The sequence below is a fragment of the Embiotoca jacksoni genome, unplaced genomic scaffold, assembly GCF_022577435.1.
Source record: "Embiotoca jacksoni isolate LCO1_2020_lvr unplaced genomic scaffold, fEmbJac1.0.p SCAF_15, whole genome shotgun sequence".
NCBI classification, from domain to species: domain Eukaryota; kingdom Metazoa; phylum Chordata; class Actinopteri; family Embiotocidae; genus Embiotoca; species Embiotoca jacksoni.
Genome location: NW_027185285.1, coordinates 5853555 through 5870689, shown reverse-complemented (window position 1 = coordinate 5870689; position 17135 = coordinate 5853555). Strand labels below are relative to the sequence as shown.

At 42.6% G+C, this 17135-nt stretch overlaps 2 protein-coding genes across 2 annotated transcripts in view; both read right to left on the bottom strand.

Moving 5' to 3' along the window:
- Window positions 1-2179: 2179 nt before the first annotated feature.
- On the bottom strand, window positions 2180-6363 carry pam16 (presequence translocase associated motor 16). The gene is made up of 5 exons (XM_069149104.1): window positions 6256-6363; window positions 5783-5867; window positions 4797-4933; window positions 3293-3358; window positions 2180-2370 (listed from the first exon to the last, which is right to left on the bottom strand). Exons 1-5 carry the CDS (start codon window positions 6256-6258, stop codon window positions 2281-2283), a joined length of 381 nt encoding a protein of 126 aa, XP_069005205.1. The 5' UTR covers window positions 6259-6363; the 3' UTR covers window positions 2180-2280.
- Window positions 6364-7274: 911 nt separating this feature from the next.
- The window catches only part of coro7 (coronin 7), a 106168-nt gene continuing 96307 nt past the window's right edge, over window positions 7275-17135 (bottom strand). Inside the window, exons 10-28 of the mRNA XM_069149099.1 lie at window positions 14443-14497; window positions 14217-14274; window positions 13967-14112; window positions 13753-13851; window positions 13564-13668; window positions 13271-13430; window positions 12987-13162; window positions 12739-12847; window positions 12571-12657; window positions 12161-12303; window positions 11792-11896; window positions 11303-11388; window positions 11003-11144; window positions 10800-10889; window positions 10507-10623; window positions 10236-10371; window positions 9920-10011; window positions 9728-9814; window positions 7275-9199 (exon numbers count right to left, since the gene is read on the bottom strand). Of these exons, the coding sequence (XP_069005200.1) occupies window positions 9191-9199; window positions 9728-9814; window positions 9920-10011; window positions 10236-10371; window positions 10507-10623; window positions 10800-10889; window positions 11003-11144; window positions 11303-11388; window positions 11792-11896; window positions 12161-12303; window positions 12571-12657; window positions 12739-12847; window positions 12987-13162; window positions 13271-13430; window positions 13564-13668; window positions 13753-13851; window positions 13967-14112; window positions 14217-14274; window positions 14443-14497 (2002 nt within the window). The 3' untranslated portion in view covers window positions 7275-9190. The remainder of the gene's footprint in view (window positions 9200-9727; window positions 9815-9919; window positions 10012-10235; window positions 10372-10506; window positions 10624-10799; window positions 10890-11002; window positions 11145-11302; window positions 11389-11791; window positions 11897-12160; window positions 12304-12570; window positions 12658-12738; window positions 12848-12986; window positions 13163-13270; window positions 13431-13563; window positions 13669-13752; window positions 13852-13966; window positions 14113-14216; window positions 14275-14442; window positions 14498-17135) is intronic.

The following is a 17135-nucleotide window of genomic DNA, read 5'->3' as shown; positions in this document are numbered from 1 at the left end:
ACTGGTGGTCGTAGGTACAGATGATATTGTTTTATTTTGAGGGAGCAAAAGCTAAAAAGGTTGGAACCACAGCTTGTGGGAGACGAATTTAGTTGATGTGCATATCCAATGGACCAAAGGACATCACATTCCTCGATGATAATCACATTGGTGTATTAACTGTAATTCAGGGAGGGTGTGGGCGCAACATATTTCTTTATGAAGCATTTTAACACCAAATTATCCTGGTTTTTAATTTGGATTCGCAAACTCTGCTGCCTTTTGTCGTAACTTTTCATTTCCAGTCTAAAAGGAAAGGGGGCAAGCAGAGAAGTAACATCTGACTGAGATGGCGAGCAGCACTGTGAGAGCAAAGAGAAAGGCTTGGCTGAATGAATAAATGAATGGACAGGCGACAGGGAGAGACGAAGGCAGAGGCTGTATGCCAGCAGAGGAAAAGCGGCAGAGGATAGCTGTGCTGTGCAGCCGCCCTCCATCTGGCCACCTACCCAGAAAGCGGCCCGCTCCGCTCTGAAGTCACTGGCTGTGTTGTGCCCAGTGTGGCAGCCACTCAGACATACCAGCCTGCAGAAAACTAGGCCACTGAACTCTGTTTGCCCTCTGGTTGTTTTTTCTTTTCTTTTTTTTGTAGATTAAACCCAAAAGGCTCAACTCCCCCACCTCCCGGCCACAGAGCCTTTACCAGAAATGGGGGGGGAAAAAAAATAAAAAAAAAATAGGCAAACTAACAAGCCACAGCCGCAGTAAACAGAAACAAATATAACCCTCTGTGCTCTGTGAGGATTCACAGCATACCTGTGTTTGTGCTTCAGTAAATCTTAGTCATTATTATCTCGGACAGGACCCCTCCTCCCCCTCGCCACCGGCCTGTCTCCGGGTCCAGGTTGGGTGTTGGAAAAGAATCTCTCGCTCTGAGTGGACAATCCTTGCGTGTGATGTCATCAGAAACAGGTGTTAAGTAGGGTAGACATGGTTTCCATGGCAACAGTGAAACCCACAGATGCAGAGGCTCTCCTCTTCTTCCTCTCTCATCTGTCTCTCCTCTGCTGGTCGAAGCCAGGGACAGAGACTCGGCATGGCGGCAGAAATCTGAATAATACGACACGGACCTGACCACGGTCCACATATTTTCAATATTAAATAAGCTGTATGATCCATTAACCCTTTGAGCTCAGCCTGTAATAAATTGCACTCTCCCCCCCCCTCATAGCGTGTGTAGATACGGGGATGCTGTCACTTCTTTTCTCAGTCTAGAGCGTTAATCGTCAGTTGTTTTGGGAACCAAGAATAATTGTAAAAAAAAAATCTTCCTCAGTCGCTAAAATGTCTGAATTTAAAGTCTTATTTTTTGTCATATAACATTCTAAAAGAGGTACGGGCTCCTGGAGATATTAAAGTAACCTTCACTTCCTGTTAAAGAACTGAAATCCAGGGCACAAAGCTGTTTCCTAGTTAGGTCAGTGTCATTGTCAAGGGGTGCCATTGACTGAAGTGCCACAGTGTTGCACAAAGGGTTAATGATAAGACGAAGGCCACGCAAGGCCTGTTCCAAGTTATGTTTTTGCACATTTGTGAGATATTATGTCAGTATTTTAATTTTTCCAAGTGCCTTTTTATTTTAGGTAAATATAGAAGTTATACAATATATGAGAAAAAAAAAAAAATTATTATATGAAAATATATTTTTTCCTGGCATCATGTTCTGTGGTTGAACATGCAGAATTTTAGAGTTGTAAAAGTCTCCAATTGGTACAACATAGCGGTGTTCTCCTGTTTTAGAGGAATTTTATTACGATATTGATAATAATGTCAATGAAAACAAAAAATGTTTAATAAAGTTGCATTTGATACGTGTTTTTTTTTTCATTTCCGTTTAAAATATACTACGAAGGCAGATATTTCAGACCGCTTCTGCTCCTGCAGGCCGACATTTGCACACTTGATAGTGGCGTCGCACTTCCTCTGAATCCAAACAATCATATTACCGTGATTAACATTCGACAAGATGCAGTTTCATTCTCTTCAGTGTTCCTAAACCACCACGATGATGATTTAGATGCCGGCAAACCATATAAAACATGGCACCGATAGGTACACGTGTACAGCTATTATTCCTTGTCCAGCAATGACATTCATTGGGCAAATTTTTTTTTTTTTTAAATACCACAAAGTCTGTGACTACAGAAAAGAAGAAGGCTTTTAATCGGGTTATAATTTACAGAGGACGGGGAGAGGGAAGACGGGGCATGAAGGACGAGCACTAATTCGCCCTTCATGCCTTCATGTTTCTGGACTCTGCTGCGATTGCTGCTTTTGTTGTGGTGTCTGAATACTCAGCTCCTCGTCCAGACGCTCTTTAGCCCGCAACACCTGGACACACAAAGTGACATCGATGACGGAGAGGAAAGGAAGACGCTTTTAAAATAGAAAACGACACCGTGGTTTTACAGAGAGACACAAGTGAGAGACTGACTCGCTGACATCGTTTCCCCACACGCGAGTCCCGAGTGATGATTTGATATATAATTCAGATACAGGCAGAGAGAGAGAGAGAAGAAGTGGTCATTGTTTAGATGTTCATGAGCAAAACGAGTTCAAAGAACGACAGAGAGCACTGCCGAGAGGCGTCGTCCACCCGCTGCGCGGGTTCCAATTTGGAGACATTATACACGGCTGCAACGACACTGATGGCGCGCAAAACTAAACTCGAGCTGCTGGTCCGGAGGGTGAAAACACTGGCGGTCAATGAGAGAAACGACACTTAAAAGAGGCAGACTGGCTCAGTGGCACGCCGGATATCACCGTACTTCACAATGAGCAGGAACACTGCAGAGTCGTATTTGAGCTTGTTCACGCTTCCGTGTAGTTTCCATGTGTTTTTAAAGCCCTACGCTGCCGCACGACGGTGTCCGTTCAGAGGGAGCCGCTCGGGTTAGAAGCGGTTTCCAAAACTGTGATTGGGAGAAACTATAGATTGCAAGCAGCGAAAACAGACACGCAAATCTTATCACACAATATTTCAGGTATTACAGTCTCACACTTCTTAATTACGTTGCTTTGATGATTTACCGACGCCATATTTTGCCATTGTGAGCTTAAGGCAATTGTTTACTTTTATGGACACCGATTCATATTTTGGTGACGTTGCTGTAGCCGTCAACTCCACAACACATTTGAAAATTGTTTAAAAAAATAAAAAAGGAACTACGGTGCTCGATATTATAATTATATAATTATAACGCTCAAATAACAACCAAGCGAAATGTCTAAGGTCTGAAGACGCGATACTTACTTTCGATTGTAGGTACAATGAACCGCCGACTGCCTTGTCATTGACTTTAAAAAGGTGCTCGTAGTTCTGTCGGAGATAAAAAAAAAAAAAAAATTAAAAAAAAACACTTCCGAGTTCAGGTAACAACATTTGATCTTCATTTCAATATCACACCAGCACATTTTCCAATCATTTTTAGAGGAGAACAAAAACGGAACAAATCGACCCATCGATTTATGTCGGTGGCTAATTGCACGTTCTTGGTATTAACTCAGAGCCACATTATCCGAATGGATTCAATCATTTCATCAATAATACAGACAGATCCCGGACGAACAAGGGCGTTACTTCTTTTTGCAGACAGCGGTGAAGCCACTTCCCAGAGAAATGTTGAGCCGTTTCTGAGTGTTTTCCGGCTGCTGGGATGAAACGCTACCGTTTCTGACTGATGGAGGAACTTGAGTTGAGCGCTACGAATTTGGCCAAACGTGGGACTTTTTTTTTTTTTTTTGCAAGTTAGCCGTCTGAGAAATAAGCAATACGTTGAGTAATAATTGAGAAAATATTGAATGTTTCGTACACAAATAGAGGGCCGCGTTAGAGAATTGCTTCATCAAGACACTCGTGTACCCGTTCGCTTTGCATTTATGGAAAAAAAAAAAAAAAAAAAGGTTGCGGGATTACAGGATGTACACGCAACAAAAATAGAAACGCAAAACTTTTGTTTTTGCTCCCATCCTTCGCGAATTGGACACCTCGGCCGTCGATAAAACGCACCCGCGTTCGCCGTCTGTAGCTCACGGCTTCCCACGCCGTAACCCCCCCGGCAAGCCGCCGGATGTGGCGGGTCCCGGGCTGACCAGGTGGCACCGGAGTCGTGAGGCCGGTCGGACGTGCCACCGAATTCTCTGAAACAACGTTGTCGACGGCTTGGGACAGTGAAATGAACACCCGACTCGCGGGGGGGTGGGGGCGCGCAACGGTTCTGCTGGAACTCCTGCGGTCGGCGGTCCGCACGCTCTCAAAACTCGTGACGTCCGCGGTTGTGTCGTGTGATAGGAATGTGTGTCCTTTGACTTTGGCCCATCCGAGGCGCGTGCGTGCAAAAATCACGCCGTTTAATCAGCATCTCGATGTTGCCGCGCGCGTCAGGTGGACGGATTGTCTGGGCGAAGGTGGGGTGCTCGCTAGAACAGACATTCACAAATTTGCGAAGCAAAGTCAGAGAGAAATATACTTTTGTAGGCATGGACGAAGTCTCCGATCATTTATTTCAAGGAGCAAAAACACAAGTGTTGCGTTCATATTTTTGTTTGGAGTATTTTGACAAAAAAAAAAAAAAAAAAAAAAAAAATACCGTATTCACTCAGGCAGACATTTTTAGGAGATAAAACAAAACAAAACAAAAAAACTTGGTGATACTTAACAAACACTACAGAAATGCTGCAACTTGCATACTAACTCTTGGAACATCAACTCTCTGGCCCATAATAGGCACTGATGATTCACAAGAGTGCGTTTGTACCTTCTGAATGTCCTCGGGAGTGAGTGTGGAGACGTTGAGGATCTGCTGGGCCTCTTGCAGGCTCATGCCGGTGATGCTGGAGACTGCAGCTGACTGCGGACCTGCGCTGCTCCTGGCCCGCGCCGCGGCTTGGCTGGCTGCGTGGGGAAATACAACGCAAGACAAAACGGTCGAGACAAATCATGAGCCCTGAACGAATGCGACGTCACCGTGCTTTGAACGCGGCGGCGGCAACCGGCGATTCCTTTCGTGAATACTGCTCTGTCGCAGAGGATGCTGTATCTCAGGGGGGAAAAGAATAAGTGACGTGAATCTGAAGTTGTTGTTGTTTTTAAACCCTTATTAAACCAGAAAAAGTCTGATGAAGATGAAAAACAATCGGGTGTCCTGGCTGAGACGGCACAGCTCGCATGGTTACGGATCGGTTTGCAAACACACGCAGCAATTTACAATGAAAACAGAGAACAAACTACAGGATCCTGATATATCAAAAAAACATGTGTCAAAATGCGTCACAAGTCGATGACTTCAGGGATCATGAAGGGGTAACGTGGATAAACCAAAAACATCAACAGAGGGAGCAGCACACTTATAAACACCCTTTTTTTTTTTTTTCTAAATTCAGTCCAGGCTTTAGGAATAAACTCCTGGCTGAGGAGCAGAGTTCCCCTCGTTTTTTATGAAGGATGTAAATCCCCTTGGCGAGATGAAAGTAGACCAGGAATACCCTTATAAATAATCAAATGCCAATAGGTGTGAATTCTATTTGAACATTTTGTCTATATGCTGTAATTCCATCACATATATATATATTTTTTCAAATATCTATCACACTTTCTGAGAGACAAATGGAAGAGGCAACTGGCAATTTTGACTGAAGGAATTATTAATGGCTGAAGAGAACTGCTTTCAATGAACAAACTGAATAATCGACTAAATGTCTAATCGATTATAATCGATGTCGCGGGCCTGCTCGCGAGTCATACCTGCATATTCCTGCTGTAAAGCACGTGCGAATGCACGTCCCACCACCTGGGCTCCCATCACTATGATCTGTGCAAGATATTTAGCCTGCAAGAGAAGAAAACAACATCATATTCATGTGGAAAAACACAAAACAAAACAAGGCCAGCTGGTTATAAAACCTAATATACAGTTTGACAGTCAGTTCAATAAGTGTCTGCAGGTGATGACGTAAGCAACGACACCTGGATGACATCTAGTAAATCTACGACACGGTTTCAAAACGCCGTCGTTTCTTTTCTTTGGGTGTAACGTTACTACGTTTTGGGAAGCTGGCATCTTCCTTAAATGTGATGAAACAACGTCCGAGGGGAGAAGAGGAGGAGAGGAGGAGAGGAGAGGAGGAGAGGAGGAGAGGCAGCAGCTCCACAACGTCTCCTGCTAATACTAACAACAGCCCGGCGTAGAAATATAAACGCGGTAACTGCGCTCTTACCATTTTTATAATATCGCACAGCCTCCGCGGACAGCGCGTTGTCTTCTGTTTTCACACATGCACACTGAAGGTTACTGAAAAGGTCAAAGTTCAGTGAAGCGCCGAAAATACGCGATTCAAGACGACTCCGTTGGAACGGCGATAGTTTCGACAGCGCCACCTGCCGACGGGGAGGTTGAAGCGCAGCTTTCTTTCGCTTACGCTCTAAGCATCGACTTGATCATATACCAGCCTCAAAATAGTTTAACAAGTTGCAACAATGACAGAGATTAAAAAAAAAACAACAAAAAAAAACAACAACAACAACATATAAGAAAATAGCAGAATAAGCAAATAAAAATAAATAAATACTTTGAGAGCTGAAATAAGGTCCATTGATTAAATAGAATTTTAAATCTGTGTTATTTCCAGAGAACTCTTGAAAGGTATGTTCTTAAAAAGTGTGACCTCAAGAGTGAACATGGTAATATCGGCTAGTCAGATTGCTTTGGTTGCTTCATTTTGAAAAATCACCTGAGTGGTTTGAAACACACCAGTTTGATAATCTGTAGCAGGTAGACCAGTCTCTACTCCACAAAATAATTGTAATTTTTGAATTTAACAAATAAATAAAAATTGCATATTTTTTAAAGAACTAATTTCTCAACAGGAAAACCATAAATGAGCAGGAGTTAACCTTGAAGACTAAATCCCATCTACCTTCCCTGGCCACATGTTAAAAAGGTCTCTTGCATCAAACAATGTATTTTGCAAAATTAACAATATTATGCACAATATAGAAAGGGACACATTCAATTTGTCATTTTTTTATTTAGGATTTTTTTTTTTTTTTTTTTTAATAAAAATGTATGTGCAGTGTATCCAGAAAGTATTCACAGCGCTTCACATGTATTTTTTGTGTCCCTAACAGTCTCCAACAAAGCAACACTAATGCATCTGAATATTGCAATTTATTATGCCTCTTTGACATATCTATTGGCTGTTTATCATGGAAAGTTAATCACACAGGAACAAGCAGAAATGGTTCAAAAGGTGTTTATTGCAAGACAATACTGAAAAAAATCCACAAACCATTACTCAAGTAAGACAGAAACAAAACAACTTTTTACTCACTGTATAAAATACAAGGTTCCCCTTTTTAACACACTGGAAGGCAAGTTAACCCCATCCAAAAATGACAAAGTATGGCCTTTGAGAATCACAAGTACATCCAGAATACATCACACAAACCCCTATGACACCCACCGTACATGTGCTCAACATATGCTCAACCATACGTGGCTTAATGGGCTTGTTCAGCTCAGTCCATCTGAGGCTGTAAACAATATAGATATATAGATATTGCTATAGCCCTGAAGAGAGACTCCATGATGGCTGTTATGGCTGCATTGTAAGTTATTAATACTGTACTGTTGTCAAATCAACACAATGATTACTTATTACTACTTAAAATTAGATCAAGAAAATTAGTTCATTTAGTGGGGAATGTCCCCGAAACAGTCAAAACACCAACTAAAGTCGCTTTCCAGCAAACTAACTGGAAGAAAAAAAAAAAAAATCATCTTAAAGAATACAAATCTCTGTCTAAAAACTGAAGAAGGAGGTGGTTTGGCTTTCAATGAATAACATTTGAGTCTCATTGATCTTGATCCCTGCTCATATATCCAATGCTGGATGGCAGAAGATTCAATCAAATCTAACTGGTACAATTACAGTAAAATATAATTCTGTTAAAATGGCATTTTAATCTAATTTTGGTGAACAAATAGAAGCAAACTTAATGTTGTTGTCATTAAAAATTCCAGTTCATGGCCAAACATGAACACTGGTGAACCCTGTTGTATCCTCAGAGTGGTTTTTTTGCTGCAGAAGCTTGAACATGTTACAGTATCTGTGTGTTTTACCTGACCAAACAGGAAGACAAGGTTTGTTTTTGTTTTTTTTAACAGCTGCTGGATGTTCACTGTTCACTTATATAAAAATTAATTAACTCTTTTTTCGTTTTTTGCCATGTTACATTTTTCGAAGACACATTGTGACGGAGCGTGCTCATATGACTGGCCAGTACAAAATGCAAGCAGTGGTCCACTGTGGAGATAAATGTGCACACATTTAACAACTCTGTACATCGTAAGTCAGATATTCTGACATCTAAACACAGGCAGCCATTTCTTTATACAGTATCAGGACACCCAGGACTGCATTATCATGTTTAAATCACGGCCCCACACCACAGAAAACAGAGAAGCATGACTAAAGTACTCGTCCATTATTTAAAAAAAGTTGTTTAATGTCAGTGAAACCCATAGTTAGGTCTGTTTTGACCACTGAGAGCTGCTGTAATGTAGAATAAAGCATTAGAGGTATTATTGCTATGATTGCCTGCAGTTTTGCTCACTTTAAACTAACCATGGATGAACAGAAATATGGTTGAGTTATTCCCAACATATGATTTCAATGTATTTACTGATAATTATTGTTGTATAATCCCTTTATGGTGATAGTTGTAAACAGAATGAAAGAAATTCTCTGTCTACATGAACAAAACAGAGTAGTTACTAAGTGAGATTTATCCCAGAATGATGCATCATCATGATTAAGAATTTCAAGGAATCAGATTTAACCAAACATCAACTAGACAACGTGACATTTCATTTTCCAAACCTTAACAGATATCGTCATACACACAGTACTGAAACCAGAAGGTCTTTTAAAAAGTTATTAAGATTTCCCCCCCACCCTTCCCCTCACCGTGGGGGCTTTCACATTGTGCAGTATTCTTTGTTTGTTCAGTACGCTGAGATGTTTGATGATCAAGCTCAGAGGATGTCTGGGTGGCACAGTCGCACACACGATTGGCAACACAACACTTGAGCCGTCTTCTCCTCTTTGCTGTTGGCACCACGACTGAACCAAAGGCACGGCGACGACTCCTTTAGTCATCCTGAATGACGGAGAAGTCAGCAACAGTGTATTATTGACTGGCAATAAAAACCTGCATTTTCTTAATCTCCTCCGGGTCCTTACAATCCTTTCTGTTTGACAGTTAGCGCTCCACCACATTTTAAAAACAAAACATTGCAAGAAAAATAGCTAGATAATGTCAAAGTTATTAAGGCTTCTGAGCTCCTAAAGATACACAACTGCAACACAGGAACAACAAAACAGAATGAAACCCTTATAATATGATTAAAATATATATAAACAATAAACACAAACTGCCTCTTAAAAAATACCACAGTTAAAGGAACACAATGTTTACAATGAATGAAACTCACAATAGTAGTATTTGTTGCAGAGCTGCTGCAGATTATATTTAACTGTACAGGGATTCATAACACCGAATATAACTGATCAAAAGTATGTGTCGGTATCAGATGTCTGTCTTTAGGGTTACTGCATCCTCATTAAAACAAAACTACAGAAAGCTTAGACACTCATCTTCCCAGACGTTTCCATCACATTCACTCACCCACTCGTCTTCATCGACCCCCTCGAAGGAATCCTGCGGCAGTGGGTCGTCCATGTTACCCAGCTTAGCCACCATGGCACTCAGCAGCTGGATCACACGTATTCAGTGTTAACAAGTATCAGACCCTCACAGGTGCGTTTCAATTAGCAGCAGTTGGTTTATACAATGAAAAGTATTTCAACTCGTCCTCACCTCCTCCTTCTTCTGCTCATCAGTCTTTTCCTCCAGGTAAACAGACGAAGGCAGGTATTTTCTCACTGGGGCCTCTTTGGGGGCCTCACTCACTGGGGAAAAAACACACATGCACGCACGCACGCACACGCACACACACACACACACACACACACACACACACACACACACACCTGGCATCAAGCACAGAAACATACCAGGACATGTCCAGGACTGACATGTAGACTGCAGAGGTAAGCATATTCATTTAGATTGAGAGCTATGTTAGATAAGGGCACGTGGAATGTATACATAGTCAGACTCTCTGTATCTGCACCTGGCGTCATATCTTTTGGCTTCAGGCTGATATTCTTGTGTTGGCCGTTGGAGCCGGAGAGCCAAGCGGAGCCCGTCAGTGCTGGTTCCCACCACACCTCTGTGTCCGAGTACACATCGTCCTGGAAAAACTCTTTCTGGAGACCCAAAGAAGACAAACACATCGATTTATACACTCTAAAGTTAATCAACAGTCATTTATCAGAAACAACCACCAGGAGGGAAGGTATGTAGTTTTCCCATGTGTCCACAAGGTGGTGCAGTTGGCTCACCTTGACCCGTGGCACTCTGAAGCCCACTGGCTCTATGGTCGTCTTGGTGAGCATTAGTCCGACAGCGATCTCCACATCACGAACATTGCACTCCGTCTTGGGTAGAAAAGCCAAACCCTGCAGACAGGAAACAATCAGACAGAGTTACATGTTTTCTAATTACCCAAAAAATGAATAACCCAAAAGGTCATGTATTTGTGATTATAATTGTACTTGCACAAAAACACATTAGTGTCTGTATGCTCAGATGTTTAGCAAAAATATAAGAAAGTCACAGGAGGTTGGTTGGGTACCTTGTGAGGCTCAGGAGAGTTAAAACTGCTGCATTCAATAAAGTATGGATCTTCAGGGACAATCTCATAAATGTGCACTCTGGTGTCACCCTGGAACAATGAAAGGAATCAAACTCACGTTACATCTAATTCTTATTTCATTCAACTTGTAGAACAGTGGCAGTAGATTATCTCACAACATATTTGGTAGTTAGTGTGCTTACTTTTCCAGTGAGGATGACGACACCGGTGTCGGGGTCGTAGAAAGGGATGAGTGTGGAGGGGGACACGTTCACAGGAGTGCTGGTTATGGCCCCGGAGGACAGGGAGTCAGCAGAGTACAGGTACAGTACTCTCTCACTGCGGCTGGAGGAGAAGGACAAGAAGGGTCAGTGACTCGACCAATTACTCAATTCCACACTTTAAATTCAGCAGGGGACTGAACACCTTGTGCAGGAAAATCACAAAGGTCAGTGTTGCTCGAATGGTCAACGTGCAAATAAAGAACTAATTCTTTCCTGCACCTGTCAAATCCTGACACCAACAGGCACTTGCCACCACACACCCACACCACACGGGCCCCTCTGTGGCCCTCAGGGCCTGGGCCCTCCTGTAAAAAGAAAATAGTGTGTGAAAAGTGTGTCTGTGAGACTTGACCGTAGGAGCAAAGAGAGCAAAGCACTGAGATGCAATGTTTCTAACTTGTCGATAGCAAATCACAAGTGGCCTTTCATTTTTTTTTTTTAAACAGCAATACACCTCAATCAACACAGTTCTGTAGCCTTAAAGAATTAAATCTTATTCAATTAAATTTAAGCATGAATATAAGCAGATTTTTCTGTTCAGTCCATTAACATTCAATTGAACCTTTATAAATTCATCTCTCTTTGTGATTCAGAGCTGTGTACTGGTATTACATTGTTGTTTCACCATTTTCACAACATAAACTAAAAGAAAATTCTAAAATGTGTTCTGGTTGTAGCCTTGTATGTTGCCCATTGTGTTGTACATACCTTCTCAGGCGCAGTGGACTTGCGAGGGTCATAGATGCGAACCTTCCCATCCTTGCAAACTGTGGCCAGGAGCTTGCCGTCAGGGCTCCACGCCATGCCAAACACCTGAACGTGAAGCACAAGAGGGAAGGAGAGAGAAGACAAAGAGGAAACTCAGCAGCCTGTAGAATGATCAGCTCATGTTTTCATTTCAATATTTTGTAAGGAGACATTATTAATGTCCAAACTGCACGTACAGTCGCCATTTGCAGCATCCTTTCTTTAGTTTAGTGTCCCATTAAACACTTTGTACTGACTTAAAAGTATTTTTTCTGTATCTGGTCTTGTCTTAATAGTTTCTGTGGTGTTGCATGGTTCTTGGTTCCTCACCTGGTCCTGGTGTCCAGTGAGAACTTTGACCTGTTCTCCACTCCTGAGGTCCCACAGCCTGACTGTGAGATCATATGATGAAGACACGAGGAGTCCGCTGGCCAGAGGGTGGAATTTAACGGAGTAGATCTTCTCCGTGTGGCCTGTGAGGAGTCACAGCAGCTGTCAATCATCTGTCAGATTATTATGGAGCCCCTGAAGGGTCATAATAGGATTTTCTTTGTGAACTGCTATGGTGTTCCCGGTACCTTCCAATAACTTTGTTCTGATTGACAGAGAGGCTGATCTGTATCTTGAAACAGTATCATGTGCATGAGCACATGCACCCTCAGCTGTGGCTGAACCACTGCAGCTGGAAAGATAAGATTGATTGAGCTGATATTAGTGTACCCTCCAGGGATCCGTCCTACCTTGTAAAATCAGCTCAGGCTCAGTCAGGGTCTCTTTCAGCCCGCCTTCTGGTAACTGCCACACCCGGATCTTGGCGTCCTCACCGGCTAGTATGGACAGAAAGAGAGACACAAGTACGTTAAATCAACAGTCAGACTCTTAAATACACAGCATATCTAGTTACTTACCAACAGCAAGTCTGTGTGCGTCAAAGGGGTCCCAAGAGAAGTCAGCCACATTGGCAGAGTTTTGGATGGTAGGCAGGGCCGTGTCGGGTAACCGGCCAGGTTGAGAGCGCTGAGGAGAGAAATAAAACCACTCATACACACACGTTGCACAGTTGTCCCAATGTAATGTAGTACAAATACACTCAACACGGAGGCCTAATGCAGTTTTACTAGTCGACATCCCTGCATTTTTATTGCCACTGCTGTACCTCAAATATGGCAATCTGGCCTCCAGAGATGGCGAGGGGCACGGCCACACGTTGGCGGTTTACACAGAAGCCGTCACACTCGCCTGGAGTCGTCAGGTTGATGCCACGAATGTTGGTGATGTGAGTGTCCTTGTGCATCACTGTGCCCTGGATGTGACGGAACTTGGAGGTCGGTCCTGGATAAAAGATCATTTGAAATTGACAACAACAACAACAACAAAAAAATCATTCATACTAACAGGAAAAACACCAAAAGATGTGTATGTTTATGCGTGTGTTTATACCCAGCAGGCTCTGAATTGTCTTGGTGCTCTGGCTGGGACTGGGGCTGGGGATGAAGCCTGAGGAGAGGCCGGAGGTGGAGGAGGGAGAGCGTGACGGGGCAGCACTGCTGCTGGGAGTGCTTAGAGGACTGCTGGAGGTTGAGCAGCCACGAGCCTGATCCTGTAGATAAGATAGATACCGCGTACCATAAATGTTAAATAAAGTCCGCATTAACCAAACCTAAATGATAAAGTGTTTTGGGTAAATCTAAACCAGGTAATACAGAAACATTTTCTCCGAATGTGTCTCTGACCTCCTTACTCCCTCCACTGGCCAGTTCCTTCTTTACAGGTGTCTGTTTTCCTGGTGAGGCCTTCGGTTTGGGCTGTTTGTCCGGGTGGAGGCTGACGTTCTCCACCTAAGGACAAACAGAGCTAACTGTTGCAGTCTGTCTGTACAGTGTAACGACTGGATAAACCTGTGAAGAGAGGAGATTTCTGACCTGCTTGTTCCCTCCCTGCCACCACTCCTCAGCAGACATGGCCGGAGTTGTGCCCACTGTGTCTGGGTAAATGTCCTCATGAAACTCCTGTCCTGAATGCTGTAAGACAATACAGGACAAGCATTAAAACAGCAATGCAGAGAGGTACATTACTTTCACATGTTGTGAATCTTCTGTGCGTGTGGGGTGGTCAGTGCTGTGCATCTATACACACCTTGCGAGGCACTTGATAGCTGACTGGTACAATGCAGCTGTCTGTCAGCTGAAGTAAACGCATCACCTCGCAGGACATCACATCCAACGCCAGTTTGGGTACCATGGCAACCCCTCGTGTTGAAATATCCGTCAGACAGTGGCTCACTACAGATATAAAATATGGAGGGAAAATGCATAAAGGAGCAATAAAATACCGGGAGGGAGGATGTAATAAAGCCGGAGCAGACAGATAGCAAACTAAGCTTTACCTTGAGAGAGGAAAGGATCAGAGGAAGAGACTTCAAAGCAATCGATCACAGTGTCACCCTGAGCAAAAGAAAACATTGTTAGATCATCCACCGAAAAGCCTTATAAGATGATTATTATCAGCTGAGAAGGGAATTATGCATTGAATTGTTAGCAGTAGACTTTTAAAATACATAACTGTTGTCACCAGACAGAATGCACCATCGAGGGCATAAATGTAGATCTTACCATGCCAGCCAGGAGGAGCAGACCGGTGTCTTCATCAAACAGTGGGATCAGCATCCTGGCAGTGAAGAGACAAAAGAGGGAGAGGGGACATGAGAAAGGGATTTTCAAAATATTCTCGCTTGTTCTTCTTTACATATCACAGGTTGTATGGGTTGACGTTTTCTTAAATTGCCACTAGATGGTGGAGAATGCTCAATTTTAGGGTAGAGGTAATGCTGTCCAGTGATCACTCAGATACTGCTGCAGACTTTTTGTTTGATGAAACTGAATCTTGACCGTCACATTCAAAACCCACTGTGATTTCTTCTTCCACATGTTTATTATCAAAACCCATTAAAACCATGAGGAATATATTTAAATATTAAAAACTGACTTAAAAATCAGAAAACCAGACTTGAGGTGACCAGGGAGCAGAGCTGCAACCAAAAATTATTTGAGTTCTTTATTTATTTACTAATAAATTGTTTGATCAAAAGATCAATTGATCAATCTAGCCTTTTAGTCTGTAAATGAAAGAAAACAAGGAAGTTTCCCAAAGCCCAGTGATAAACACAACAGTCCAAATTCCAAACATATTCCATTTGCTAACTTCTAAAACATCATAGAGCCTTTTGTTTGATACTTATTAAATCGTTTTCTGCTAGTCGAGTAATCACTTGAACAACTAAAGCCTCCAGCTCTACGTCAAACCTTCACCCACGCAAGGCAAAACAAGGCAACAGTCACCTGCCTCCTCTCATGATTTGATTTAAGAGGATTGAAGGCTCCGGAAACTAAATGAGCTTTGGCTCAAAGGGGAAAGTACAACTGGACGTAGTAACCACACCAAACCGGAAATACTTTCTCAAATACCGGCAATGCTGGAAAATCTCTTTTCTTATTCTCAACCTCCACAGTGCCACAGTCTGTTCTCTTCTTTCCTCTCTTCATCAATAACAGCAACAGGCATCCTGCTGTATTATTTTCACAGACAGAAGAGGACGGAGAATGCTGGCTGACCTAACTACTTCACATCACAGGGCACAGATAGGCTGATTGAAGTGGAGAGGCAGTTGATTGGCTTTTGATGATGACCTTGCGTAATGGTACTATTCTCGGGGAAACGCCACTCAGCTGCCTCCACATCAACTGAGAATGACAGACCGGTGATGTAATGCTCCAAGTATGACAATATAATGACAGACTTAGTTTCGGTATCTTAAATGTTAGCGCATGGTGACACGCAAAGGTTTACAATGTGTACATGTCTGAGAGTTACAGAGAAAAACACAGCGTGACTGTATGTCAGGAAGTTGAAGGGATTTGAAAAACAGGATTTTTCAAAGCTAGAAGATCAGGATCAGCCATGAGTCTGTGTAACAGCTGACATTATTTATTCAGTTTACTGTGATAAGGATCTGTGCATTATTTTCATTTGAGTCTTTTGCCACATTTTTGGAAGTAACTTTGCTTTTAACAGTTTTGAACGGTGTAAACGTTGGAAATGATGAATCTGGTTCTTGTCTCGGTAAAAGACAATTTTTTTTATATGATGGTAGGATCAGAAAAGTTTTTTTTAAATTTTTTTTTAAAAGTAAAAGAAATAAGATGTAAAATGCTAGACACCCTAATAAACAAGGTAACATGTTTAAAGATGAAAATACTTGCAAAGAAGTGAGGCAATAGGAAAGTAGTAATGCAATTAAGTAGTGCAGCAGTGCAAAAATGTTCCAGCTGCCAGTGTGATTGACTTAGTCAATTAGTCCATTAGTTGTTTTTGATGAAATAGTCTTAAAGCAGCAGCGAAAAAAGGTTCCAATTAAAGGAAATAATTAAGTCATTATGTAATGTTGCTCATAAATGTTTGCATTTTGTCCTATTTGAGTTCATGTTAAGGGGGTGTAATTTCCTAAAAGGCAATTTAGATTAGTATGTCACGTTCAGGATTTCCCGAAGGAGCTTCTTTCCCTGCTCTGCCTGTCCCAGTTTGTCCTCTTTACTTCATGATTTGGTCTTTGATATATCAAAATCTGCGCACGCATCAGACCTGTGCCTCCTCTTTTCTCTCGCATCCCTCCCTCTCTCCCAGGCCTGGGAGGTCAGCGAGGGGCACCCACGCTTCGTTAGGCCGACTCTGTGTTCCCATGTCCGAGTCAGCCCACAGGGAGTCCCTAAACACCTCCATTCCCACACCCCTCTCGCTGCCCGTCCTCCTCTCCATCACTCACTCTATCCGTTGCTATTCACCAACACTACCTTTCTTGCACTGTGAGCAAGTGCCGCAAATCCCAATTATTTCCCCAAATTGCCTTGATTTTTCTCTGAGGTCTTATCTGTGGTTTTCTCACAGTAAATGTACAACAAGTTAAACAGCCACATAATAGGAGTCAAGCTTTATCACTGATAATGGCCTCTAGTTACTGTCGTTTTTATGCTCCACCTCACCATCAGCCCATTTTCCCACACAGGAAAACACATACACGCGTGCATGTGCATATTTACGCACACAGACGCACAAGCACACGTGCTAATAATGCGGCCCAGTCGCGTATGTGTACAAGCATTAATGCGTGTGCTGTGGAGACACCCACACAGGGTTAAGTTTGCGAGTGAGCTTGCTATGCAGATCTCGATCACATGGGCTGATTATCAATGAAAAGAAAAACTATTACAGACCTCATTCAGGAGAGGTTGTAAAAGGAGGTGTGTGTGTG